We start from the raw sequence: 27606 nt of genomic DNA on the forward strand, positions 1-27606 counted from the left end.
ATTCTCGTATCAACGGAATATTCGTCACAGGGAAAACTCGCATTACGAGCTTGTTTTCTGAAGCGATGTTTCCGCCTGCTATATATACGTCGCCCATTTCAAAATGATGTAGGCGAGTGAGTGTTCTTTCAAAGTTTTTAACGCAGGAAGTTAGGTAAATATGCCGCCATACCGAGGCATATTAAAATGATAATAGCCTGCAAATTTGTATTACATGGCATGCAAAAAAAGTAAACAAATTGTTATAAATGGCGCAGTGAACACGTTGTACATGAAATAAAGAAGAAGTTTAGTGCACTCTCTTTGTACTGTGGTACTATTTGTACTATTGCACTGTTGTCTCGTTGTGCAGGCGTCTTCAACGCGGGGTTGCGACGTTGTTCACTTCATCAGTACCGGAAGCGGATGTTGCGGGCAATATTCCGAAGCGTATTGACTGTGGCTCAGCTGTCGTGATCAGCCAGGATTCTTGCGATGCAATCGTTGACATCTTGGTATTTGCGAGCGAGCCGTGGGGGGTGCCGTCCGGTGATGATTACTACCACCACCGTGAAAAGCGACAACGGAACAGGTTAACAAAAGGCCCCACAAGATTTTTTGGCTTGGGCTGGCCGGAATACGTATTGAGTGCAGTGAAATAAAGGATATTATTATTTAAAAAACAATTGCCCGCCGCGGTGGCGCAGCTGGATATGACGCTGTGCTATTGAGCCCAAAGAAGCGCGTTCGGTTCCCGGTAGGGGCGGACGCTTTTCTGATGTAGGTGAAAAGCGGAAACGTCCGTGTGTTCTATATTTCTACACACGCATATTAAGCATCCCCAGGTGGTCAAAATGATTTCGGAGCCCTCCACTACGGCACGCCTCATCACTTGTGTAGCGTCGGCGCGTTAAAACCCCATAATCAATCAAATCAACAAATAAACAATTTGAAAACTAATGCAATGTCTGGTGGTGTGTCATTCAGTGTTTACATAGAAAGAAATCCTCCAGTTTAGCTATGTTCAAGCCTTGCGCGAGTTGGTGCAAGCTTCGCAAATTTTTATTTTTTTTTTATTCGCAGACTGAAAGTGGGCGAGCGGGTTGTATGCAAGGGCAGGTTATACGCGCGAAAATACGGACGTACACCACCCCAACACCGCTGACGAGCAGCAATTGAAGAAGTGCAAATCGCGCTGACCTCTCCCCCCCTCCCCAGCAAAAAGAAAAAAAAAAACAGCTCTTCATTTAAGCACACCTGCTGTTCACACAGACCTCCGCACGCCCTCCTAAACAGCCGTAACGAATTTACCATTGTAGAAAGCAGCCTGAGACCGGCTTTAAACGCCAATTTCCGGTCAGGGCTTCCAGGCTTTTGTTCACGCGTCCGCGGTGTAACGAAATCCATGTGACGAGAAGGCACCTCGCACGAGAGTACCTATCTCGAGATGGCACTGTACGAAAAGGCCGGTCTGACGAGTTGTCCTACGACGAGTTTTCCGGTGACCAGTGGGCTTGTGACGAGTGGGCTCGTTCCCGGTGTCCACTAACTGGATTGCCGCGGCTGCGCCCCAATCTTTCAAAAAACGCAGGTTATTTCAAGACACAAAGATGAAATAACAAGAGAAATAATTGAAGCCGGAGAAATATTGCGCAGAAAAGATAAATGTGTTAGCGCTCCCTCTTTGTCCCTCTCGCAAAAAGAGATTAATTATTTGTCCCTCAGTAGTACAGCGAGTGTTTGTGGCACATGGCGTCGGTGAAGCGTGACGAGCGGGTTGGTATCCCGCTATCGTGGAATTTTCTGCTTTTCTTGACTATTGGCATATATATGTGAAAAGCCAAGGAATAAAAGTCAGTTGTAAGTCAGCGCTCGTGTTTGTCACGTTCTTCTTGTGTTTTGTCTGAGTTTGCGCTGTTCCCCTTTTGTAATCATGCTCCAACTCGCCCAAGCCTTAACCCTTGCAACCCTTGCATGCCCGAAAAGAATGAAAATGTGAGAAAGGCGCGTCAACATATATATGCAAGCTCTTGCACGCAAAGCACAGAAACTAGCTGCAGATCATTTGAACGGCTTAACGGCCGAAACTGTCCCCTTTCCGCCGTGTTGCCACGTTCAGCCGTGACGCTCTTTTCGCCGTAGGGAGACTCTCCACCGTGTTGCGACGCTCAGCCGTAATGCACTCTTCGCCGTAACGTGACTGTCCGCCCTAGTGAGATAGAACCCCCCATCTCCTGGTCGAGCTCTGTACGCGGCCTTCTGGCAGATGCGACCTTCCCGAGAGCGTCCTTTCCCCAGAGGGCGGCGATGAAAGCGGAGTTCCGGGTAAACGCGTGGAGCGCCTTCTTCCCCCTGGAACCCCTTTTCTCGATTTTACGCCCCTCCACGTCCCTCCTCTTTTCTTCGTTATCCGCTATTTGCCAAGTGTTGGCTACGTGGTCAGCCGTAAACGTCTTTGCCCATTTTCCTTGAAAGCCTGTTTTGTGTGCGCGCATGAACTCACCACGAGTTGTTGAAAAAAGAGGAAATAAAAACGCACAGCACTAGAAAGCATAGCCGCTCCCCAAGCAGCAAGCTGAGGGGCACGCCCTTTTGTTTATTTTGCCCGAGGCGACTGCAAAGAATGGCGGACTGGTAGCCCACGCATGCGCAGATCGCTACTGAAAAAAGGTACATTCTCCGTGGCCTTTCCATTCCGCCTTTATCATTGCAGGCCTTTATCTTTGCAGGCCTTTATCTTTGCAAGATACGGCAGATACGGGCGCTTGTATGCGTCCTATCTTGTCATCGTCCACGACTGTTTAATGCCACGTTTTCATTTTTCTTGTTAAACTAGCTGGCGGTCGCGGTGCACCGGTTCACCACGAAGGCAACGTTTGCATAGGCACGCTCAAAAAACTTTCGAAACTCTTCAAACAACTTATTTTTTGAAATAATGGTAAAATTAATAAAATCACAGTCTCTAATGAGTTATCCACCAAATAATAACATTGTTCATAACTAATTGGCCTGCGGAATAGCAGGCACAACCGTTCCGGCAAAAATACGCTTTACTTCTTTTTTCTTAGTTTTGCGATAACTAAAACGTTTCAATACAAGCCAATGATGAAACTAAGGCGAGCGAGATGTATAATGGCGGCCCATGACGACACAGACGACCTTGATGTGAGCCGCATAGACGCTAGCGCCAGATTCCTCTCTAGTGTATACTGTAAGAAACTCTATGGCGAGGGGTAGCGTTGTGTTTCACAGTTCTATTTTCGGGTGTAGGTGGGGTCCTCTACTTTGTGTCTTTCCTCACAGCCTCAAAGTAGGGGACCACACCTACACCCAAAAATAGAACTGTGAAACACAACGCTACCCCGCGCATTTGGAGGCCGCTGTGAGCGGCCGTCGGACCTGGCGAGCACACTTCCGTTCCATCACCTGCGTCACGTCCGGCTGCTGGTAATGGCCGCCTTTTTTTTTCAGTTTTGTTCCCGCAAACGCACCACGGACCCCTTTCCAATAGGAGTACGTGGAACTCCCCAGGGGCTGTACTATCTCCCCTCCTCTTTAACATTGCTCTCATAGGATTACTTAATTCTATTCAGGGTATAAATCATGGCTTATACGCGGACGAGATTACAACCTGGTCCACTACGGGTTCAGTGGGAGCAATGAAGCAACGCTTACGGGAAGCAGCGGATGTAGTAAATGGCTACTCCAGGTTATGCGGACCTAGCTGCGCCCCTCAAAAATGCGAACTATAACTCGTGTCTCCAACCAAACAGAAACCTTCAGGGGCACCACCATCGCCATACACATAGATGGGCATATTATCACCTCTGCTTAAAGGAGCCATGAAGACAAAATGCAAGTTGGGTTTATTAGAAAGACTGCTTAGTCTCGATAACAATGATACCAATATCATCCCAATCTTCGAACAAATAACGGAGATATTAAAGAAAACGTTTGAAGCAGTCGCGACACCCTAGCCAATTTCCCGAAACTTTGCTATGACGTCACAGAACCTTGTTTGTGCGATTGGCGGCCGCCTAACTGACCTGTCGCGACGACACATGACTGGACGTCTGTAATGGGGCCTCTAGTTCCATTTGACCGCATTACTTGAATGCTAACGTGCAGTTAACGCACTGAAAATTGTGTTTTATTGTTGGCCCGTATGACGTCTTTCGTGCTCATACACGTCACTGTGGGGCAAAATTTGAAAGTTTTTAAATACTTCTTGCTTATTTTTTGTTAAAAAAACATCTTTTGGGGCTGTAATGGAGCTGAGTGAGATACTGAATCCTAGTTCTTTCAAATTAAACGAAGTTGTATTTTCTCTTCATGGTTCCCTTAAAGCATCAAGATACTGGGCGTCACCTTTGAGGCTGACAAGAAAAATATCACGACAATAAACAAGATCAAGACCATGACGGACCAAGTCACACACATGCTCAAGCACATAACTAAGACCAGGGGCATGGGCGAATCTGATACACTCCGACTCGTACAGGCCTTCGTCATCTCGCGGATCACTTACGCAACACCCTATGTTCTGCTTTCAACAACGGAACTGAAGAAACTGGACACTATTATAAGAAAAGCCTACAAGCAGGCTCTGAGCCTACCAGTCAGCACTTCAACCAACAAATTGCTTCGTCTCGGAGTCTACAACACAGCTGCCCATAAGCAAACCATCGAGGCACATCTATCCCACCAGAGGGCAAGATTAGGCACTACAGAAACCGGCAGATCCATCCTTTCGCGACTTGGACTATCTATTACTGTCACAAACTCGAGAGAGAGAGAAAATAACATTTATTGAAAATTTCCGGCGGGGAGGCGGGTCAGGCCACGCAGGGCTTCGCCACCCCCTGTCTATGTACTAAGCAGACCCCGAAGCTATGCCTGGGCACCGGTTCAGGCTACTCGGCGAGTCCCCTCCCGAAGGAGGAAACCTTTTCGCCTTTGCCGGGCCAGAGCAGCCTCGAGCCGCTGGACTGCCAGCAGTTGCCGCTCGTATTCGGGCGAGCTCACGAGTCCTATAATGTCCGGTGGTAGCTCTTTTGGGCTCCCCACTGCACTGTGTCTTTCACATCCCCACATGATGTGGGCCAGGTCTGCAGTCACCAACGCGCACACACTGCACACTGCACTTTCGTAAGTTCCAGGGCACACGTGGCGCGCGAGCGCTGGAGTCAGCACGGATCCAGTCTGTAGTTGACGGAGGAGGACGGCTTCGCCCCTCTTGAGCCTCGGGTGAGGTGGGGGCAGGGCGCGTCTTCCCGCACGATGCCGGTGAAGGATGTCCCCGTAGTTGGTCAGGGGCTCCATGATCTCCGCCGCAGACGATGGGCAGGGGGGCACCGCACGGTGCGCGAGCTCGCGTGCGATGGCGTCCGCCTCCTCGTTGCGGTTGACGGTGCCACCCGCAATGCCCCCCACGTGTGCGGGGAACCAGCGAATGTGCGTTGTAGTCTCCTTGCGCTCGGGGAGCAGGCTCGCTGCAGTCCCGCACACGGCGTTCCTGGCGTAGCTTGCTACTGCGGTCCTCGAGTCGCTGAGCACCGTGGTGATTGTGGCGCTGCTCGCTAGCGCTAGGGCTATGGCAGCCTCCTCTACCTGCGCGGCCGTTCGGGCCTTGATGCTGCAGGCGTTCAGTAGTTCCCCGGTGGTGGCTCGTACGACCACCACCACATATGTGTTGGGGCGGTCGCGGTGCTTGGCTGCATCCACGTATACTGCCCCCTCGTCCCTGTTGTGTGCCTCGGCGAGCGCTCGGGTTCGCGCCGCTCTCCTCTCCGCGTTCCTGTCCGGGTGGACGTTCCGCGGCAAGGGGAGCACCTTGATCTTGCGAATGATGTCGTCCTCTATGGGAACGATCCTATCTTGATGTTGGTCAACTTGAGGTGGGTTGATGCCCAACCTCTGGAGGATGGCCCTGCCGGTCTTGGTGGAACCGAGGCGTTCGAGCTGGGAGACCCGCTGGGCTTCACTCACCTCGTCCAGGGTGTTGTGTACCCCCAGTTCGGCAAGGGCCTGGTTACTCGTGCTGTTGAGCAACCCCAGTGCTGCCTTGTAGGATTTGCGGATGGCCGCATTGATCCTATCCTTCTCCTGTTGTTTCCAGTAGTGGAACGCACCAACGTATGTAACGTGGCTCATGACAAATGATTGCAAGAGGCGCAGCAGGTTAGCTTCTCGAGCGTACGACGTCTAAACGTACCGTATAAATTTTTCATTTATTGTACAGTGCCTAATTCTTCTTACACTCGTCCGATTCATTCAGTCCGGTTCTATTCGCCCCGAGACAAGGCTGGAACTTTCGCGAACGAAGAGGCGGTAATACGATCACCCGCCGGCTCGCCGGCAAGAAAACAACAAAAATAAAACCCCCGCCGCTCCGGTTTCGTCGAAGCTTCCAGTACTTTCGAGGAGGTGCGCGTGTCCTTGCCAGTTCTAAAGAGCGTCGATGATTCTAGAAGAGAGAAGAGTGAAGTTATTCGCTGACGGCGGCGGGCGCGTTGTGTGTTGTGCTCTCCTCCCTCTCCGCACCGGCGCGCCTATAAAAAGAGAAGCCGCGCCTAAGCAAACGAGCTACGTTTGGACGTCGTGATTGACAACTGCACCTGCCAGTTTGTACATCACACCATCGGCGACCCGCGCCCTGGAGGACTCCAACGTGCTCCCGGGCCTCGAATGACCGTGATCGTCTCGGACGGCCTGGCCTACAGCGAAGCCACGCTTCCCAGGTAGCCGACTCGCCTCCGACAGCGGTGCATCGTCCGGCCCGGTCGGTGAATATGCTGGGACTCTGTCTCTCATAAGCATCGAACTGTTCATTTTCTTTTAGTTAACTGCTCCGATTCGTAATCTTCATTTGTTAACGCTCCTGTTTGTACCTGTTTGTCGAATTGGACTGTTTCTTGTATTTGAATTCCATCTAAGTTGCCTGTAATTATCGATCCGTTACCTCGTGCTTGTATTTGTGACTTGCCTGTCTAAATATAAGTCTTTGTGTTGTTTTTCGTTCAAGGCTCTTGCTCATTCTTGCCGCTCTAGTCGGCGAAAGCCGCACATCAGACGGCCACCCCCTTTGTCACCTGTGCCCTGTAGGTTCGGTGGGGTTTGTTGGCTCTCTTGAGTCGACTCCCCATATCTTCTGACAGTGCACCCTAATTTAAGGAAACGGGTGACAATTCCGCTTCAACACCCAACACCCCAAGTCACGGACATCCCGCATGATATCAGGCGCCACATTAAAGTGCTTGTACTCCCGCGAAACATGCACCCAGTGCATCACGCCGACCGGAGAGAAGCAAGAGCCCGTGCTATATTAATGCAGTATGGAAGCCATCATGCGGGGGCATGCACGGACGCGGCCCTCTATCCCGGGAGGCGGGCCTCAGTAGCGACAGTTATTATTGGCCAAGAGCACCGCACCAGCGTATCACTGGACCGAGCCAACCCCCTACTCGCCGAGGAAGCGGCCATTGCCTTGGCGCTTACCCAAACTCCAGTTGAGAACATAATTACCGACTCTCAACAGGCTTGTCGCAACTTTTCCTGCGGTCAAATACACAAGACTGCTCTGAAAATACTGCAACAGAAGCCACTAGCGAGACCCGTCAAGATAATCTGGGCGCCTGCGCATATTGGAGTCTCAGGGAATGAGGTTGCTCATCTCACAGCTCGAGAATTGACCGGCCGAGCACCTGAAGACGAAGATCTGCGTCCGCTTCCTCTAGTCTCGTATCATGAGATTACCACGCACTATCGGCTACAGCGACAAACGTACGCTCCTACGCACAAACAACTACCCAATGGCCATGACAAAATACTTCGCGGCCTGCAAACTAATACTTACCCCCCCCCCCCCCCCGAGCAGATTCCACTACATAGCCCCCACCTTGTATCCCCGGTTGTGCCACTTCTGTGGGGAATTCAGAACACTCTTTCATATGGTCGGCGGCTGTACACTTGACCCGCCCAATCCCTTCCACACTTATGAGCTTTGGGAGAGCGCCTTGACCAGCTCTTCGCTCGACGTCCAGCGCAATGGTGGAGAGGGCAGAAGATGCGGCTCGTGCCAATGGACTCCTGGAATGAGGAGGCCACTCTAAAGACTCTTTACTAGGAAATAATAAATATGTTTATTTTCTCTCTCACTCTCTCTCTTGGGTGTAGGTAAAAATGTCCAGATCTGCCATGCGATTCTGGGTAAGGAGGCTTGTGGCTTGCTGGCGAGTGTTCACCTCGACCAGAACTTCGCCGGTTCTCAGTTTCTTGGCTTGGAAAGACTTGCCAAGGATGCCTTCAAGGAATTTGGTGATAAGGAACACTGACTGGGAGGAGATAGGATTTGACTTGTCAAGAGATTCAACAATCAAGAAGCGCGGATGCAATTGTTGGCAAGGGTGGGAATGAAGCTTCTGTGCGGCCCCTTTTCGGGGGCCGATCACGTTTGGGGGGGGGGTGGGGTTGGAAAATGCCATATGATACATTGGAAAGCAGGGAGACGGGGGTACTTTTGTCACAGAATTGTGCGAGGTAATTTAGGGGCCGATGCCTCGGATGGGAGGAGCGACAAACAACTCCCCCCTGGATACAAATATAGGATGTGGTTCGGACCTGCTAACCGGCGATAGGTCCACGCCTGATTGGCCGCTGGCGTGAGGCACGAGACGGGACACGGGAAAACAGTTTCAAAACAACGGGCGTTTACTTCACATTCACAGGAAATTCGAAACAGACAGACAGGAGGGTTGACGAGTTAATACACACTGCAGTTGACACCCCGTTGGGGTCAGAGCTGCCAAGACACCGACACGAAGTACATTAATCACAATGAAAGAAAAGGTACACGCCGTTACGAGCCCGAGGAGGAGGCGACAATAAATAAAGGGGACAGTAGAGTGTACAATAGGCGGGGTTGGGGGCTTCCCCCAACTGCTAACAATAGGCCCGCTAGAAACACATACAGCGTGGTGCACTGAAGGAGGCGGATAAGAAGCCCGTGCAGTCCGCATAGGGAAATACAACACAGAAGATGAATAGGAAGAGTCCGAGGAAAGGTGGAGAAGGGGAGAACATCTTAGCTGCGGTCCGGCTGATGGTCTCGCCGGGGTGACGGAGGCTGTCGGTCGTCTGTGGTGGGGCGCCGCTGATCAGCGACGCAATTTGGGTGAACTCCGGCCGCGCACTGTCGCCTCCTTGAGGAATCTTCGGGGGCCCGAAGTTCACCGCCGTCGTCGCTCGGCCTCCCCAGCACAGCCCTCAAGGCCGACGCCGCGTCCCGGCCGTACGTCCGGCCACCACCAGTTCTCAGCCCATTCTCTCCGGAAACCCCGCGCTGCACCACGCACACCGTCCACCGGGCCGCGCGTCTTCCGAGAATTCCCGGGGCGCAGCCTTCAGTAGGCCGCGGCACTCTCGCCCACCTCTCTCCCCGAAACACATGGCCAGCCGACCCGGGTGCGACAATGGCGGCGAGAACATTCCTTCGCTTCGCGGTACGGCTCCTCTCGGCGAGCGGCAAGAAATGGCGAGCGGCAAGAAAACCCGTCAAGGAGGGACATGAATTTCGCGACACCGCCCCCCCATCAAGAATGTTATCCCTATTAACATTCCAAATATACAAAGCGAAATTCGGGTACACACACACAAAAAAAATCATCACACCAAGTACCCGGCCTAGACAAAAATGCGCGACCCTCAGAAGTACAACACATGCATATAATACAAAGAAACGGTGCACCAAAAATACAAATATTCGCACACACCTGCATAACTACATCACGTTGAGACAAAAAAGACACTATTCATACATCAATACCTACACCCATGAGTATGCGTGCTAAAGACATAACAAAAAGAACCCCAAAGTACGACCAGAAACCTGACAGAAACTAAACCACATAAGGCCGGCACGGGGCACGCTGAACCATACACCCACATATAGCTTCCCGGTAATACAGCCAAACACGTCTCATATTTCAATAGGTCCTCCCGTACATGTAAGAGCTGAAGAATTTCAGCGCCCGGAGGCGACACTCCTCTATTGCTGACTACGCCCGTTCCCTCGGAAACAACTTCCGATTCGTAGATTCTCCCAGGGTGGAACGCGGCGCCTTTTCACTGCAGTAACATCACCCCGCCTCCACTTGTCGGAGGCATGTGTGCAAAGCATCAAGGGTTGGTCGGAGCCGGCAACCTGCAAACCAGGTGCCCCGGAAAGAAGCCGCCTCAGTCCATCGAAAGAGCGCCTCCGTTACCCCCGATACCACCAGTCTCGCTCCTCGAGCGCGGGAATTCCATAAAACAGGTGCCCCGGAAAGAAGCCGCTTCAATCCATCGAAAGAGCGCTCCCGTTACCACCAGTCTCGCTCCTCGAGCGCAGGAATTCCACCCCTTCTCTCTTTCTCTACCATATGTCGTGGCGGCCGAACCTTATCGTGTACCGCGATCTCCAACTCAAGCGACTCGCGCTCCCTCTCTCTCTCTCGTCTTCCCGTTGGTGCCCTCGCGCTCTTTCCTCTCTCTTCTCTAAAAAAATAATTCCTGAAGAGCGCTCCCTTCGATGCGCATCTTTACGAAGAGCGACTAGACGCTCCAAACCTCTCATTCTGCCTGCCGCAGAGATAACACTTATTTCGTGCTAACCTATGCCTCACGCCCTGGGCCAATCGTGGTTAGCGGTCCTGCCGTGGACGCCAGTTTGTCACAGAATTGTGCGAGGTAATTTAGGGGCCGATGCCTCGGATGGGAGGAGCGACAAACAACTCCCCCCTGGATACAAATATAGGATGTGGTTCGGACCTGCTAACCGGCGATAGGTCCACGCCTGATTGGCCGCTGGCGTGAGGCACGAGACGGGGCACGGGAAAACAGTTTCGAAACAACGGGCGTTTACTTCACATTCACAGGAAATTCGAAACAGACAGACAGGAGGGTTGACGAGTTAATACACACTGCAGTTGACACCCCGTTGGGGTCAGAGCTGCCAAGACACCGACACGAAGTACATTAATCACAATGAAAGAAAAGGTACACGCCGTTACGAGCCCGAGGAGGAGGCGACAATAAATGAAGGGGACAGTAGAGTGTACAATAGGCGGGGTTGGGGGCTTCCCCCAACTGCTAACAATAGGCCCGCTAGAAACACATACAGCGTGGTGCACTGAAGGAGGCGGATAAGAAGCCCGTGCAGTCCGCATAGGGAAATACAACACAGAAGATGAATAGGAAGAGTCCGAGGAAAGGTGGAGAAGGGGAGAACATCTTAGCTGCGGTCCGGCTGATGGTCTCGCCGGGGTGACGGAGGCTGTCGGTCGTCTGTGGTGGGGCGCCGCTGATCAGCGACGCAATTTGGGTGAACTCCGGCCGCGCACTGTCGCCTCCTTGAGGAATCTTCGGGGGCCCGAAGTTCACCGCCGTCGTCGCTCGGCCTCCCCAGCACAGCCCTCAAGGCTGACGCCGCGTCCCGGCCGTACGTCCGGCCACCACCAGTTCTCAGCCCATTCTCTCCGGAAACCCCGCGCTGCACCACGCACACCGTCCACCGGGCCGCGCGTCTTCCGAGAATTCCCGGGGCGCAGCCTTCAGTAGGCCGCGGCACTCTCGCCCACCTCTCTCCCCGAAACACATGGCCAGCCGACCCGGGTGCGACAATGGCGGCGAGAACATTCCTTCGCTTCGCGGTACGGCTCCTCTCGGCGAGCGGCAAGAAATGGCGAGCGGCAAGAAAACCCGTCAAGGAGGGACATGAATTTCGCGACAACTTTCTTCTTTGACCTTACCCTGGTAGTCAAAGAGGTCCCGGAGCTCCCTGCCTGGAGAACAGACACGGAGCCCATCCTCCGGAGCTTGACCTGGGCTCCGACGGCCACCGTTCGTGGTTTCTAACCCTCCACCTATAAACACATCGCCACGGTTGGATCCAGCTTATGTTTGGGGGCTCGGGGTCCGCGGTATCGCCAGTACCGTCACCAAGATTGCTCAAGGTGCCCCGTACGGGGCTAGGGATATATTACTAACCATAGGAACCACATTTGAGCCAATACACACCCCTCGTTTTTGAACGCAAAATTCATTTTGCCACTCGATAAATGTTGATTTCAGACAGAATTTTAGGATCTTCATAAAACTGTTGACTGACACACCTCATTTTTGAATGAAACCTACTTCGTCGTTCTCTTCAGGGATATAAAGTTTTACTGATTTCATTAATTCACCGTGAGGGATCGTGTAGAACAAATCTTGTACATCAATGCTCATAGCTTTGCATGTTCCAGGGTTCGACGATTCAAGCTACTTCATTAGGGCATCTGAATTTGGTATTAAACACGGGTCATTCAGGTGCAGGGACCGGAGCTGCTGCCCTAAAAATGAGTACGCCGCCAACTGTCAAGTATGTCTTTCCGTAACTATTGTGCGGAAAGGGGTTTCGGACTTATACGTTTTACCTCAAAAATGGCTCCAAGTGGAGACCTTTTGCTTTCTTTACTGACTCGGCTAATTGTTCAGGATTTTGTCTTCTAAAGCCAAAACGCCCGTGTGTACGAGATTTCGGCGTAGGTTAAAGATCCCCAGGTGGTCAAAATTAATCCGCAGCCCTCCACTACGGCGCGCCTCATCGCCTGCCTTGTGTCGGCGCGTTAAACCATACAATCAATAAATCAAGGATAGTGACCACTTAACAAATACACAGCGCGCTCTTTTACCTTGTTGGCCTTTACGTCAATAGGTTTAAAATTCTTTTTAATCGCCATCAGGGCTTTTTCAGAGAAAACACTTTCCGGCGCAACCACAAAACAGTCTTCGTTGTCTCCCGTAAGTATGTGTAGCCTGTTTTCAACTGCATACTCGACTATTTTTTCAACACCAAGGCGGTGTTCCCGCTTTTCACCGGTTCGGACAAGCATGTCAATGCACTAAGAGATGCAGCGGGGACGATCCTCTTCTGGAACCCGTCTCGGAGACGAGCCTGGAGAGGGCCACCATCTCCAGAGGATTGAAAACCGGCTCACCGCAAAACTTCGGGCCAGGACCAAGGTATTCAGGATGCCGGTTGGGTAGTAACGCATCTCACAGAAGTACAACCCTTCCCTTAAGTGCCGTCGCTTGCTGTCTTGTTAGTAGAGTCGGTCTGAAGTTGTTCCGATGCCATTCGCTGTGCTGTGCGTTCACCAACTCGCCGAAATCAGTCCTCTTGAACATTCGAAATTTCGCCCGGGGTCGCATTTTTCCCTTTGCACTCAAAATCCTTCTTCAAAATACCCCTGACTCCCCTCCGAGGTCGTGTGAACCGCAGCCCACATGGGTGTGGGAGGGAATGAGGGAACGAGCCCTGTCAGCTCGATATCGGCTCCTTTCCTTTCACGAGATTACGTCTCATTACCGCCTCTCCTGTTGTCTACTCCCCCCTGCACACCCGGCGCTCCCCCACGCCGACGAACGCCTATGGCGCTAAGTGTAGACGTACACGGTACACCCTTCCTAGCCTCTCCCGCCTGCACGGCATGTACGTCGTTCTGTACTCCTCACCCCACTGATCCGCGTGTGGGGCGGTCCAAGCCATGGATCACCTCCTCTGGCAATGTCCCCACAACGCATTCCCCCCTATGGAGACGGTGAGCACTGGGCGAGGGCGTTGGACCGCTCGGGTTCGGCGATGCGGAAAGCCATCATCGCTTGGGCTGCCAAAGTCACCGGGAACCTTCCTCCCTCGATCCCCACCCCTCCTCCGCATTAGCCCTTGGGGGGATAAAAGTTTTTTTCTCTCTCCTTCTCTCCCTCTCTCCCAGTGGTGTCCTGGGCACACGTACACACTGCACACTGTAATGTTTGCACCACCCGCACTGAGCTGCAACGTCACTGCCGCGCACTCCTGCACCACCTTCGTCACCGCACTGGTGTCCAGTTCTGCGTGCTGCTCGTCGTTCCGCACAAACAGTGAAGCACGCGAGGTTCCTGGGGGATGGCACGGGTCCCCACACACCATCTCCGAGGCTCCGAGCACTAGACAAGCCAGAAAGTTCAACAGCAGGTCAACTAGGCAGGCTTTGGCATTCACATCCTTGAGATGTTCTAAGCAGCCCCCGTAATTGTGTTACAGTGAAATGCCTTTATACAGACATGCCAAAACTTTCGCGCTTAGCTAGCCCTCGAAAGATAATCGCATTTGAAAATCTCTGCACGGTGCTTGGGGAGGGGTTGAGTGGCAGGCGGCGCTTCCCGGATGTCTTCCGGCGAAGACAGCGGCTGGGGCCCAGCGGTTCCTCCCGGCGACAACATCCGCACGCGAGGCCGGGACGACGATCTGCCCCGGAAACTGGCGCGTGCGCGTGCACACTGGCAATCGCGGAGTCCCTGCTGCTGCGCTCGATGTGTACGTGCGTGCTGCTGAGTTCGACTACGCGGCTGCAGGGTGACGGGAGGATTGCCCGCTAATCGGTCCCCATGCGTCACACGCATGTTTCACCATGGGGTGCTTACCTGATGTCTGCTGCTGTACTCCTCTGGGTGGAAGGACGATATGCCGGTAAGAATCGACGAATCGGAAGAAATATCGGAGGAAAGTCCTCCGTTAGAGACGCTGGGCTTGTCGCAAAAAAAAAACAGAGATACTTTAGTGCTAATTTTGCAGTTATGCATTTTAATGTGAGCATATACAAATCAGCATGTGGATTTGCAAGAACTTTTTAATCGCGAGGTAGTTATTATGTTCAAAAAGTCCTAGAATTTCATGCATCACCAAACAAATAATCCCATCATTTCAACACTCTTCATGAAGGGTGTTCATTATTTCAACACCCTTCTTCCCAAAAGGGTGCAAATATAAAGGGTGTAAGAAAAATGGTGTGAGAAAAGACTGCCAACTGTGAGAAAGGGTCGAAGGCACCTCCAACTTTGGAGGTATTTTATACCCATTTACATGGGTGGACGGTACATTTTCTGCAAGCGAGGGGATCTTTCGCACCTCACGATGTTTAAAACAATATCGATTGGCATAATTTATTACTAGTAATGATGTTTAAGCTTGAGCTAGTTTCGGTGGCGTTAGCGAAAAATCCCAATAAGAACTGCGCCGGCTGTAAAGGGTGCACCACGGCAAATAGGGTGTTATAACAGTGAAGCCGGATTTCGAGCCTGTTCTAGTGTGAGCACCAGGGGCGCATGCTTATCTGCACCTCTTACTATACCATTTCGAAGGTACTAGTATTTTTGGAATTCTAAAACGCAAAAAAATTGCCCGCAGCTTACGCCGGTGGTGCAAGGCTGCAGGGAAACAGCAGAGATGCGGGTTTATCTAGCTTGTTTCCTCCTTGGATCTGCTGTCAGTGTGGGGGACACACTGGAACAGCCTTGTAAAATCCGGCTAAACTTGGCCCCACCCCTAGCCTAGCAAGAACGTCGCAAAAGCTAACAAAACTTGGCAAAGCCCAGCAACACGTACCAGAACTTAGCAACACCGGAAAAAACTAGGTCAACTCCCAGCTCTACTGTTTTTTTCTTTTTGCAACTGAACACCTATTTCACATCCTTTCAACACCCTAAAGAAAGCCAAGCGTGTTGCAGTCGGTCAACACTCTTTTCGCCACATAAATACAGCCTTTTTTAATTTTAAAAGTTCAAACTGATGTTTCACGTGCCAAAGCTAAACTTGGGCCATGAGGAGCACCGTATATGGAAACGAGCGATCATTGCAGACAAACAATCATTTTTCGGGTTTGAATGTTTCTTACCAGGTGGAGAGGAAGGTATGAGGGATATCTTGTACTTCACAGGGCAACGATACATGCATGAATGGCGTTAATCAAATAAAAGCTGAAAACCGTTTCAGCACCCGTTCAACACCCTAAAAGAAGAAAGAGTGTTGAAGTAGTTTAATACCCTTTTTTTCGACAGCAAGGGTGTATAGCTACGAAAAGGGTGTTAAAATAGAAGGAAAAGGGTGTAATAGCCTCCCAACAGCCTTTTTTCACGTATACACCCTTTTTGGCCAAAAAGGGCTTAGAAAAGTTGTGTGCTCGGCAGTTGCTACTCACACGTCCTGTGGTGGCCGCGGCAGCCGTTGACAATCGATGCAGGTGTCTTGGCACCTTGCACAGGACGTGAAGGTCACAGCTTTGGCTAGAACGGCCAGTTTGGCCAGTGTGATGTGGGGAAGTTGTTCCCGTGGTGCCCAAAATATATTGCCCAGAGATTGATTTACTATGATGTTTAACGCACCGGGGCTATACAGGCGATAAGGCAAGCCGTAGCGGAGGGCTCCGGATTAATTTTGACCACCTGGGGGGTTCTTTATCGCGCGGAGAAATCTCGAACACACGGGCGTTTTCGCTTTTCGCCTCCGTCAGAAAAGAGTCCTCCGCGGCCGGGACTCGAACCGGCGCCCTTGGCCACCGCACCAGTTCTGAAGGGTTCAAGGTCCCTGTAAACGCTAGAGGGTGAAATGCAAGTCACTCCACTGGCTTATTTCAAAATACTCGTGTGGGCCGCAAAGCCCGAACACACTGCGCAACAGCACATTCAGTAGTCGGCAGCGTTTATTTTAAGGTGTTTAATCAAATGCGTTACAGAGGGCGGAGGGAGATTCGAAACAATTACTATAGGTTCACAAAGAAAAGGTGCGCCCGTCTCTGGCTTTAGAAACCAAGGAATACAAAGGTTAGAAATCTTCCGGAAAGTTACCAACCCTTCCCAAGGAAAGTTGAGAGAAACGCGAAAGCTACAAGTGCGTCCAACCTTCGCTTAAAAAGGCACTGACACAAAAATTTAGTATCTTGATTTTTTTTTTGTTGCGACAAGTAGCTAATGACCTGCTTATCAAGTGTGGAAACCTCATTTCCTTTAGCGTGCGACGGTTGTTTAATTACAGAAGTTTTTAAATGCGGCCAGTTGCAGTTTCGGTTTCAAGCGGGTGCCGCGAAGTAAAGAATTTGGATAAACAAAGCTGCCCACGTGACCGTCGGAGGGTTATCACAGAGCTGCCGTAGCACTGTCGAATCCGCGTCGCCGGCAGTTTCTGTGAGTGCCCCTACGTACTGATCTCAACAGCCGCTTAATTAAAAAGTGACCGAGCACGTGACGTAGACGCCGTGGGTGCAAATTGCTGCCGCGGCTAGAGAACGACGCGCGACTCTGGAGACGGTGGGTATACGCGCGCTGGGAGCAGCCAGCCCGTCTTCCTACATGTCCGCCTACAGATCGGTTCGGCTTAACACTGCGGAAGATATTGCATTGCCGCTCCAGTAAGCGGTGCAAATGACAATTTTTAATACAACCCGGCATCGCATATTTAACTCATTTCTCATATGTGCTGCCTTGTTTGAGACTTAAGTTGCATTTCGTGAAGCTCTAACAAGCTATCGCTCGGGCTACCTGCTCCGATCTGCGCAACTCGCGGCCGTGGCCGACACCTGCGCAGCGACCGTGCGGCTGGTTCACTGCGCTTTTCGTGTCCCCGGTGCGTTTTCGCGTCCAGTGTAATAAAAAGCAATAAAAATAGAGTGCCTGGAACCGCTGTAGAATTTAGGGCGCGGCCAGCTCCCCGATGAGCCAACGAAATCCCGGCGCCTCCGCCGCCAACGATCGGATCGTTCGTTGCTCGAGAGCAGAAGCTCCGCCCTCCGATTGGGGCGGCGAGCCGGCGAAAAATGTCGGCAGTGCGAAAGCGGCCAGCACAAACTCGTGACGTGTTTGGATGTTGTTTATTTGCTCGAAATCCTGGGAATGTCGATTGCGCGAGGTCCTCCGCTGTCTGCTCGGATGCGTTGCGCACATTTTAAAATTGATTTTAAATATGCTTTAGGCTCTATTCGCCGCCGATATTTTTCAGATGATGCATTTGTGTTCACACCACTCTATCTCCAAAGTTATCTCGCCTTCAAAATTTCCTGTCAGTACCCCTTTAAAGTGCGTCCAATCGTTTGAAAATCCTTCAAAGACCACTCGAAAACGAAGAACGAGTCCACGCGACGTATTTTCGCGCACTACGTAAGCCCATCTATACGAACGATCTAAATGTATGGCGGTCCGTGGTTTATGAGATAAAGGTATACTATTGTACACGTTCTTCATGATCAATGCGTGTATTGTGTTATCTGTGCTAATAGAACGAGAAGGAACATAAGTGTTAATTTCACATTAATGGGACCCTTTTCAAAGGTTTGCATGGCACATCATATATCCCCAATGAACATTGAAAGGGTACATGGTTCGTTATGAGAGGCATGTACCCTCATGAAAGGCAATGGCATTCTACTCTTTACGTCAGCCCATACGCCACTCTCTCTCTCCACGGGCGACTTAACTTATTTCCTATTTACACTAACCTATTTTGTCTGTTCCTTTTGTCTCAGCCCAGTACAAAGCGAAAAGAATTGACTGCCAAACCGACGCAGTAAGTTCCGGATGTGTCGTCGGCCACGTTTGCTGGTAAGCACCTGTTTGTTACTCGTCTTCAATCAAAGAAGCTTACATGGTGTGGGACCTATAGGCAGTTTGTCGCGGGATACATTTTAACACTTGTAGGATGGGTCTCTGATAGAGGCGAAAAATAAGACAATTTGGGCCGTAACTTCCTATTGGGCAATTGAGTGTTTCTCCGTCCAGCTTTCTCTGCACGCTGTTCTTCTCTATACACGGGTACAAGTTAAGAACGGCAATAGCTCATGTAGTGTATTACTCTGCCGAAGCGACGGACTCGGATGTGAAGGCGCGCGCGCGTTTTGAAACGATAGTGACTTACTGCGTGACATCGTGTGTTTTTTTTTTTCATGCCTACTTTTTGTCGTCGCTGCAGAAATTTATAAGCAGGTTAAGTGGGAGAAATGACGGGAACGACTCGTGTCACGTTCAAAATACTCGCAGTAAGGAACTTTTTTCGGAGTAATAACCGGCCGCGGTGATGAGACGCAAAAGAAACTTCCGTTCTCGAGTATAAGGTGTCGCAGCATTGATGAAAGCAAAGGTATTCATTCCTCCATGTGTCGCAGCCAATTTACAGTGAGGCGCCGTGGGCGCGGCCATGTCGGCGGGCGTGACGTCAGTTGGCATAGCTGGCCTTATAGAACGCCTTTCTCGCCGGGACCTTCGCTGGTGCCCGTGCGCATAAGTGAGCACCGGCGCGGCTGGATGGGTGAATTTGACAGTTTTTAAGTGAGGAGCACTTTATGGGCTCACCTTGTCGTTTTAGTTAGCTCGCTAACGGTCGATGCGGCCGCCAGAATCAGGTGGCGCAGCGAGATAACGGACCCAAGGAGAGCCTTCTGTACCGGGGTCAGGGAGTCACGGTTAGGCTTCTAAAACGTCGTGGTTTAAATAGTCATAACTGTTCAGACCTCGTTAACCGCTGGCTCTTCTTATACATCTCTCCGTTATTTAGCGGAAAGAAAACTGCGGGCACATTTCAGGCAAAATCTGTGTATACAACTGGCAGCCCCCGCGTTCATTTAGTTAGGAACGCTCGTTGGGTTGGTGTTTACGATAGTTAGCGAAAAAAGCGGACACGCAAGACAGAAATGGCTCGTTCGAAACGACCCAGAAAGGCTCCAGCCACGCGAGAAAAGAATGGCGTGTTCGAAATGTCGCAAAACAGTTCCAGCATACGAAATTAAAGCAAGCGCAAAAAGAACAGAACTCCCGCTGGCACAGTTTCAGGAAAGGGGTGAGCGAGCACTGCCAAGGCGGGAAATTTGAAATGCAGCAGTGAGCGGATAACGGCGCTGCAGCCCATTATGGCGAATCACTGCTCTGCACTTCCAACAGTTTCAGAATGAGTGGAACGGCTTTAATTTCTGGAGTGTTGCTATGAATGGGGGATTGTTGTTCAAGTAGGTAGGGTGTGCTAACGTTCAGAGGCTACTTAGCCACAAAAAATTGCACAGAAAGGTTCTTTGAGCGCTGTTTTGCTTGGCGTTCGTCGCCTAATTTCCTGTTCCCGTGTTTCGTCTAAATAAAGCTGTACAATGGCTTTAGTTTTTTTGTCTTCTTTTTCCGCGTACTTTCTTAGGACAACAAAATAAAAAGCCAAGGCCTGTAACATCGCATAATAAAGCTGCAAACGAAGCAGGATAAACCTGCTCACCTTGCAAGTCAGAATTACTCCTGCTGCCGCCCAAAAAAGAAAGAGAAAACACCACCACAGATTTCACTCCTGATTAAACAACATCAGATACCCATAGTTCCTCATCCAACAACATCAGTTAAAACAATCAGAATACTAGAATTGCACATACACGCGAATCGTTCAAACACAACACACGTTATTAATCTCTCAACACTTGTAAACCAAAGAATATGCCTCACGAAAAGAGTCACCAAACGGAGAGCTCGTTTTCAAAACTTTCCTTTCCGGCGTTAGGTAAAATGGTTGGTAGTGGGCCCACTATATTGTGATTATGAAGGGCCGTAAATCGAAGTAATTCTGCATGGGTGTGGAAGTTGCATATTACTCCTTTACCGCTTCTTTATGTTTCGACGTGTGATGAAAAATCTGCAGCGCTCAGCATTATAATTGTCGGCTGACTTTGTGCACTTTGGTCTGCATTTGTGCACCTGTTCCTCTTTATCAGTTGCCTGTTCGGTATGTGCTAACTTGCAGCTATGGAAACAAACATGTTGAAACTGCTATATAGCGCACACAGTGGACGAAAAAAATCGCAAATGCGTGGCTATTAACGTTAGGCGCGATCGCGCGCAAATCGAGACCCAGTCAAAAAAGGCAAGAAAATTTTCTGTAGTTCGCTGTATTTTCGCGTGTTGTACTGTCGTATTCTTGTCATGTCCTGATTCTGATGTTCTGTCGTGTGTTGTATTCCTGTCCTGATTTTGACGTTCCGTCATGCCGAATTCCTGACTCGTCGTGATTTTGATGTTCCATCAGAAGTTGCACATGGTTTGAATTTTATTGCCCATTGTGAAGAGTAGCGTAAATGCCAGTTCTGGTTTGACCACAGAAATGTTTGTCGTTGAGAAAATTGACTTTGTCGTTACGACAGAAATGTTTGTCGTAACAACAGAGGGCTTTGTCGTAACAACAGGACTTCTGTTGTCCCAGCAAAGTTTTTTTGTTGTACGGCAGGAATTCTTGTTAGTTTTTTGCGGTATTCCTGTTGCGATTTTATACTGGGGAACTAATACTTATCGCGTACAGTGAAGTTTATGAACGCTCATATCAGGTGATCAAGCTTTGTTACCACATGCAAGTATTTTTCGACCTCGCTCACGTAGGGTCGCACTGATCCTGCGTAACTAACCTCAACGAGGTCGCCCACCCCCGCGCGCGCGAGATAACCTACCGCGCCGGGTCGGACGGAGGCGGTTCCTCGGGGATTGGTTGGGAGGTCTTCAGAGACACTTTATTCACGTTCAACGAAATTATTCAGCACTATATGCTGGGCAGGCGAACGCTTCCTCTTCCGCACGAGAAACTCTCCAGGCCTCAGGCAGCCACGCTCGGAATGTTGCAGATCAGGGGCGGTATTCTCGAGTTTTGTCCCTTTTGCGTCCCTTTCAGAAGTGTCCCTTTTGAGCGAGCCCTGATTGGCTAAAAGCGAACAGCCGGATGTAACGCCATGCATGCATGGCGGAGCTATGAGCCGTGGCTACTCGGAGCAGACGATTTGGAGCAGACGATTTTTCGTCGTCTTATTTTCGGTTCGCTCGTGGAACAATAAACACATAAAAGATACTCTGATACGGTTTCAGTTCTTTAAAATGAGTTTGCAAGAACAGTTACGGTATTTGAATCAAAGGCCCACTGCTTAACCGGAAGTGCGTCACGATAAAAGGGACGCAAAAGGGGCGTTTTCAAAAGGGACAGTTACGAGAATACCGCCCCAGGTCTTATCCTACTCTATCCACTCTCAGCTTCTACACGGACACCTTTGAACTGGACTGCCCGGATTGTGGCGAAAGTAGAAATATAGATCACAGGCTCTGGCGGTATCCCTCACTTCGATGACCTCGGGGGAGCTATCCAGCTTCCGGAAGCTGGATGGCGCCCTCCATCACAGATTGTTCTCGGCTCTTTTCCTATTCTAACCTTCTTTTCCTAACCTCTAATGCTGTCCAATTCACTTTTCCGGTAACCTTAAAGCCAAGGGCTTCCGGAAGCTAGATGGCTCCCTCACGGAAAAATGGACGGATATCTTTGCACTCGGTTACACTATGTCGCATGGCTTCTGGCTCCCTGCCGCAGCCTGCGCACAGTTCTTCCTGTACCGGCTCGTGCATAAGCGTTTTTGTCCACGGGAAACCCGCCCGGGCTTCAAAAAGTAATGCATTCCTTTTGGTATAATCGAAGAATTTTTCCCTTGTGATCTCCTGCTTCCCGATCCTGCAGATATCTACGGCCTTCTTCGCGTCCATCCTCTTTTTCGAGGTCGTTGTCTCTGATTCTCTCACTTCATTGTCACTGCCTTGGTCGTTTCCCCTGAACTTCCAGGTTTCATATCGGGTGTATTCACTGAGCTTCCGACCACGCGGCGGCGCCGACGCCATATGTGCGGTTGGACTCCGCCGCGCGGGCAGCGTGTTTCCCGACGCGAAACGTGGTTTTTGGCGGGGTGTTGGCAAGGACGTTGGTGTGGACGGTGTTTTTTCCTGCGTGATTCGTGGGTTTGTAAATGCTTTGTCGTAAGGAGCAGCCAGAATTGTTTTCGCTTCGAAATTCCGGACTGCGCTGTTGACGCCTCCTACAACCGCAGACCCAAAGCAGGCCGCACGACGAAAGAAAACGCACCGTTTTTTTTTTGCTGTTTTAAAGCGAGAGCTAAGACAGTGCTTGAAAACAATCTCAATTCGCGCCAAGAATGCCACCATCCTACTGTTGGACAGGTGCGGACAGCGGCGTTGATAACGCGGTACGTTTCGCGCTGTCTCGGTGTCACCCCCGTGCACTGATTTCCTTACTTCTTGCATTGATTCAAACGGCCGCAGCTCCAGTTAGGAATATTTCTCCATTTAAGGTTGCGACGGTATTTTATGTGGTGGTGGCGTGGGAAACAAGGCGCTGGTTTTACCGTACCGCCCAGGCATGCTGCGCGCTTCTTGAAGGGTGTGAGAGATGGTGAGGCGCTCCGGCGACAGTGTTCTGGTGCGTTGAACGCGTGACCGTCCCCCACCTGAGCTCCCAATAGACCTTTTCAACTTCTTCGTCCTGGAAGCTGCCATTTTAGCTGCCAAGGAAAACGAGCGTTTGGTTTGCCGACAAGTACAGAATGAGAACGAAGGATTATGTATGTGAAATATCAACAAAATTTGTGAAATTTAGAGAACTGTGCGTCTGCTGTGCATGGATTCCTACGCTGCTTCTGTTGATCTTGAGGCTTCTAACTGCAGCCAGATTAGCGCTTTTCTGATTTTTTAGTGTTCCTGCTTGCCTGCTGTTTTTGTTTTATGTTATTTAGGAATCAATAAACAGCTGAGTGCGGCAAAGCGGGTTTCTTTTTGTATCATTAGTTAATTTCTAACTCTATTGATATTTTTAGTTTTCTTATACCAATAACAGACATTTGCGCTATTATACGACAAATGTGTTGACTTCGCTTATTATGCCCTTTTGTGCAAATGCAAGGAGTTCAGCGTTTTTTGCGTTTTAAAATTTTTTGTGTTGTTCGGGTTGTATTTCGGTTTTTTAATAATTTAGTTTTATTAATCGTGGGATTGTTGCGGACAAGGTATATTTTTAGATTTAGCAAGTTCATTTCAATTCTTTTTTACTTTATGTCTTCTCATTTCGTTCGACAAATGGTCTACACTTACACTATTACGACTAAACGCGTTAACTTCAATCTCCCATTGTGTGTTACTGTGCAAATGCAAGGCATCCCACAGATTGTGCTTCGTGGTATTGGCAATAATGCTGGTGCTTTAAAATTTATATTCCATATTTTTCACGTGCCCCCAGCCGCTCTTGTATTTTAAACTATTCATTTCAATCACAACAAGTTCCATGGCTATATGGACGGCCCAGTTTCGGTCTGAATTTCTTCGTTGATGGCGAAGTTGTGGTTGCTGGCTTCTAGCATTTCTTTTTTTTTTCCGCGGGTGAAGTAGTCTTTATTTTTTAGTATTCTCAAGGCTTCGTATTTAATGCAAACACCAGAACAGTTCACGCACGGCCCGCTTCGCGCAGTCACGCTGGCCCTGCGCAAGCGGTACGCTGACCTGCGTAGCCCGGGGCGAGCAAAATATGCGGCGAGGATCGGCAGGGGCGCCAGTGGTTCAAATTCAGTGGCGCCACCATACCAGCGCCCGAGGCCTTCGAACGAGCCGTTCATAGCATAGAGTATAGCATAGAGAGGGAAATCTGACGCCACTGTCTAGGGGAGCCGCGCTTCGGCGAGTGTTCCGTTATGTACCGGGCAGGCACGTTTCACTTTCCTTGGCATGGCTCATGAACAGGCTGAAAAGTTGGCTCTGGGTGCGAAAAACCGACACTATTACTGTAGAAGGTTCATCAAATTTGTTTTGTTGTTATAAAATTGAACCCCCAGAAAGGTTAATTTGTCAGTGATTATGTAGAAGGTTCATGCACGATGAACAAGAAAAAAATGTTATTCTTTTTTGTTGATTTTGGCTTCGAGACAAAAAAAAAGCCATATGGCTAGCTAAGCCACGTAGGCGAGGAACGTCGCTATAACGGCAATGGCGCCGCCCACGGCGGCCCGCCACTGCAGCGACAGATTTCCCTCTAGTATATATTAGTATGCAACTTTATGGCTCATAGTACAATATTTATCACAAATATATTTTTACTTGGAAGTCTCTTCACGTTGTACTGGTGGGATAGCTCTGCGTATGCCGTCTACCCTCGCTCATTTCGCCGCGATCTACCGTGACAAAGCGCTGACTCACCCGCCGGTAGACGCTCCCGCAGTATTAAAACATTCGCCGGCGGCACATTGCCTGCATGATGTGTCGGTAGAACTTATACTGATCCTTCCGGAGTTCAATGCTAGAAGGACAATGTAGTTGTTCAGAACTTAAAGCTCTCACTAGCGTCACTAAATCTACGCTTAAGTGTAACGCCACTTCCTGCACCCGGAAGCGTCTGGGAGCCATTTTGTTTCTGGCTTGCAGTGTTGCCATCTCTCCCAACGAAACCGCCGCCGGTTGTGACGGGGACACTGCGACCGGCCGCTCTAGCGTCGGCGCAGCAAAGAGAGACCGAGAGAGAGAGACTGGAGGCGCCAAGAAACAAAATGGCTGCGCCCATATGTAAACAAATATTACATGGGGCCGACCGAACAATGAAAATCCTGGCGGCACATAACGAAGAGAAAAGAGTGCCGATACTCTAAAAGCCTTTATTTAGTGACGCTAGCTCTCACCCCCATGGTTGAAGACTCAATTGTCTGGTTATGGCACTCCGTCCGAATACCCCGGGAATATATGCATTCGGGGGTTACGATTAAGGGGAATGCAAATTAGTATTCTTTTGTTTTTGATACAGATTCTTTCCTACACCTTGTGTAAGCTAAGGGGGTGTGGAGCATTTTGTGATTTTTTTTCTAATATAATTAAATGACTGCCACGCATTTAATTTTGTTTTGTTTGCTTGACGTCACGTCAGTTCAGCCAATGTCGCGCTCCTGACTCTCAGTGAAGCTTATTTGCTGTAAGAGGCGACTCCAGTGTTGGCGGTGCACATATTTTCGCTCACCTTTTCTCTTGCTAGGGTGAAATGCCCGGCCAATTGTCCTACACCAGATGTGCAAGTCAAGTTGTGGGGCACTGAAAAATACACCCATGTGAGTTACGCGTTACCCTTTAAACGTGTGCATGGTGGGAACATTGTCGAATAAAATTTTCATTTCAAATTCGGAGCCCAGAATTTTTGTTCAAGTTGTGGGCATGACAATTGTACATGGTATCGAGGTACACGTGGTATTACCAATGTTATTACTTCAACATTGTTCAAATGACAGACGTGAGAGCAAGGGCTAGCGAATATAAAACCAGCAAAGAAAAGCTCTAGGCTGGTTATGAACTAACAAAATTCTAAATGGGTGCCAACACGACGAAGTTATTTTAGGGATAGTTTCATGCAACTGGGACCAGGGGCCTAAAAACAAGAAACGGTATATTTTCCGGGAACAATATAACTACTAACCATTCAAACTGGCATGGACCGTCTTCAACCGAAATATTTTATTGCAGAATTGTTAAGCAACAATATATATATACCGAATAAAAAGTTTCTGCAAAAATTTCTCGCAATTCTCTAAATGATAACAGCATGGCTGCGTTTATACAAATTCTGTGTTAGGATTTCAGTGCCGTGGTTCTGCAGTCTGTTTAAGCCCGGACAATAAGTTTTCAACCCGCCGCGGTGGCTCAGCGGCTAAGGCGTTATGCTGCTGAGCACAAGGTCGCGGGTCCATTTCCCGGCCGCGGGGGCCGCTTTTCTGATGGAGGCGAAAAGTAAAAACGGCAGTGTGTACGAGTTGTCGGTGCATGTTAGAGATGGCCAGGTGCTCAAAAATAATCCGGAGCCCTCCATTACGACGCCCCTCATCACCTGCGCTGCGTCGGCGCTTTAAACACTACAATCAATCGATCAATCAATCAATCAATCAATCAATCAATCAATCAATCAATCAATCAATCAATCAATCAATCAATCAATCAATCAATCAATCAATCAATCAATCAATCAATCAATCAATCAATCAATCAATCTGTTTAAAATCTCGCGCCGCCATTTTCCCATTCAGTACCATCAAGGAGCAAGAACATATAGAAGGAGAAACGGTCCATTGCCGCTGGCGCGTGCAAGTGCAAGATAACGTCATAATAAGAACCAACGGTGACTACGAAGCTTGGTACGCTGCGACAATGGAGGGGATGGTGGCATCTGATGGTCGAAATAATAACGGACACAATTCATTCCGCGGCTGTGCAGGGAAATGCCGATTGCGCAAGCAGTTTCTGCTCGCGCCACAGATGCCGCTGTCTTAACTTTAACCAAGCACTTACGACGTTATCGGGCCGCCCAAGGAATCAGGGTTTCCCCCCATTTCTTGTTCTTGCTCCGTGGTACCAAGTAACTTAACTTTATTTATCTCGTTTGTTCTCTTTTTGTGTGGTCTTGCTTTACGTGTGCTCTAGCAGCCATTTTATGTTTTGGGGAAAGAGAGAGTGCATCTTTTTTAAAAAGGCCTAGTAATTCTTCTGTATCATTGTATGTTTCACCCCCTCTTTGCACCTCTGATTCTTTCTCAAATGCTGCAGCAGTGACAGCAAGAAGCAGTTTATCTGCATGTATCTTAAAGGAGGAGCATGCAAACGATAGTTGATTACTTGACGCAAGGCCCCCAATGGTGCTTTAAATAAATAAAACCTGTGTTAGGTCTGGTCCAGCCCAAATAATTTAAGTGCGGATATGCGGAGCGCAGAAAATCGAATTTTGAGAATAATTGTCGCGATCTAAAGGTGTGTCTCGGTCCCCGCAGGACTCCCAAATATGTGCGGCCGCGTCACACGACCTGCGGCTGTCTCCATGGAATGCGAGCACACTCACCATCGGATTCAAGCGCACAATAGATGGATTCGCAGATTTTCGGGGATCTTGGCGTGACCAGTTGAGGTCACTCAGGTAAATTGACTTCTGTGCCAATCATATGC

General features: G+C 49.8%; 1 protein-coding gene across 3 annotated transcripts in view; it reads left to right on the forward strand.

The window, feature by feature from the left end:
- Window positions 1-27606, forward strand: part of LOC144163267 (receptor-type tyrosine-protein phosphatase T-like) — a 197181-nt gene that overhangs the window by 73722 nt on the left and 95853 nt on the right. For 2 of the 3 annotated variants that reach the window (XR_013320874.1, XM_077694146.1), the window contains exons 2-4: window positions 18333-18408; window positions 25658-25730; window positions 27435-27577. Coding sequence is in view for 2 of the 3 variants with exons in the window: in XM_077694146.1 (XP_077550272.1) it covers window positions 18333-18408; window positions 25658-25730; window positions 27435-27577 (292 nt within the window). In the remaining variant the exon portion in view is untranslated. Of the gene's footprint in view, window positions 1-14315; window positions 14510-18332; window positions 18409-25657; window positions 25731-27434; window positions 27578-27606 lie in introns of those variants that run through there. The other variant, XM_077694147.1, reaches the window with a different exon arrangement.

The sequence above is a fragment of the Haemaphysalis longicornis genome, unplaced genomic scaffold, assembly GCF_048455015.1.
Source record: "Haemaphysalis longicornis isolate Haplotype H1 unplaced genomic scaffold, Haemaphysalis longicornis Haplotype H1 scaffold_12, whole genome shotgun sequence".
Classification (NCBI taxonomy): domain Eukaryota; kingdom Metazoa; phylum Arthropoda; class Arachnida; order Ixodida; family Ixodidae; genus Haemaphysalis; species Haemaphysalis longicornis.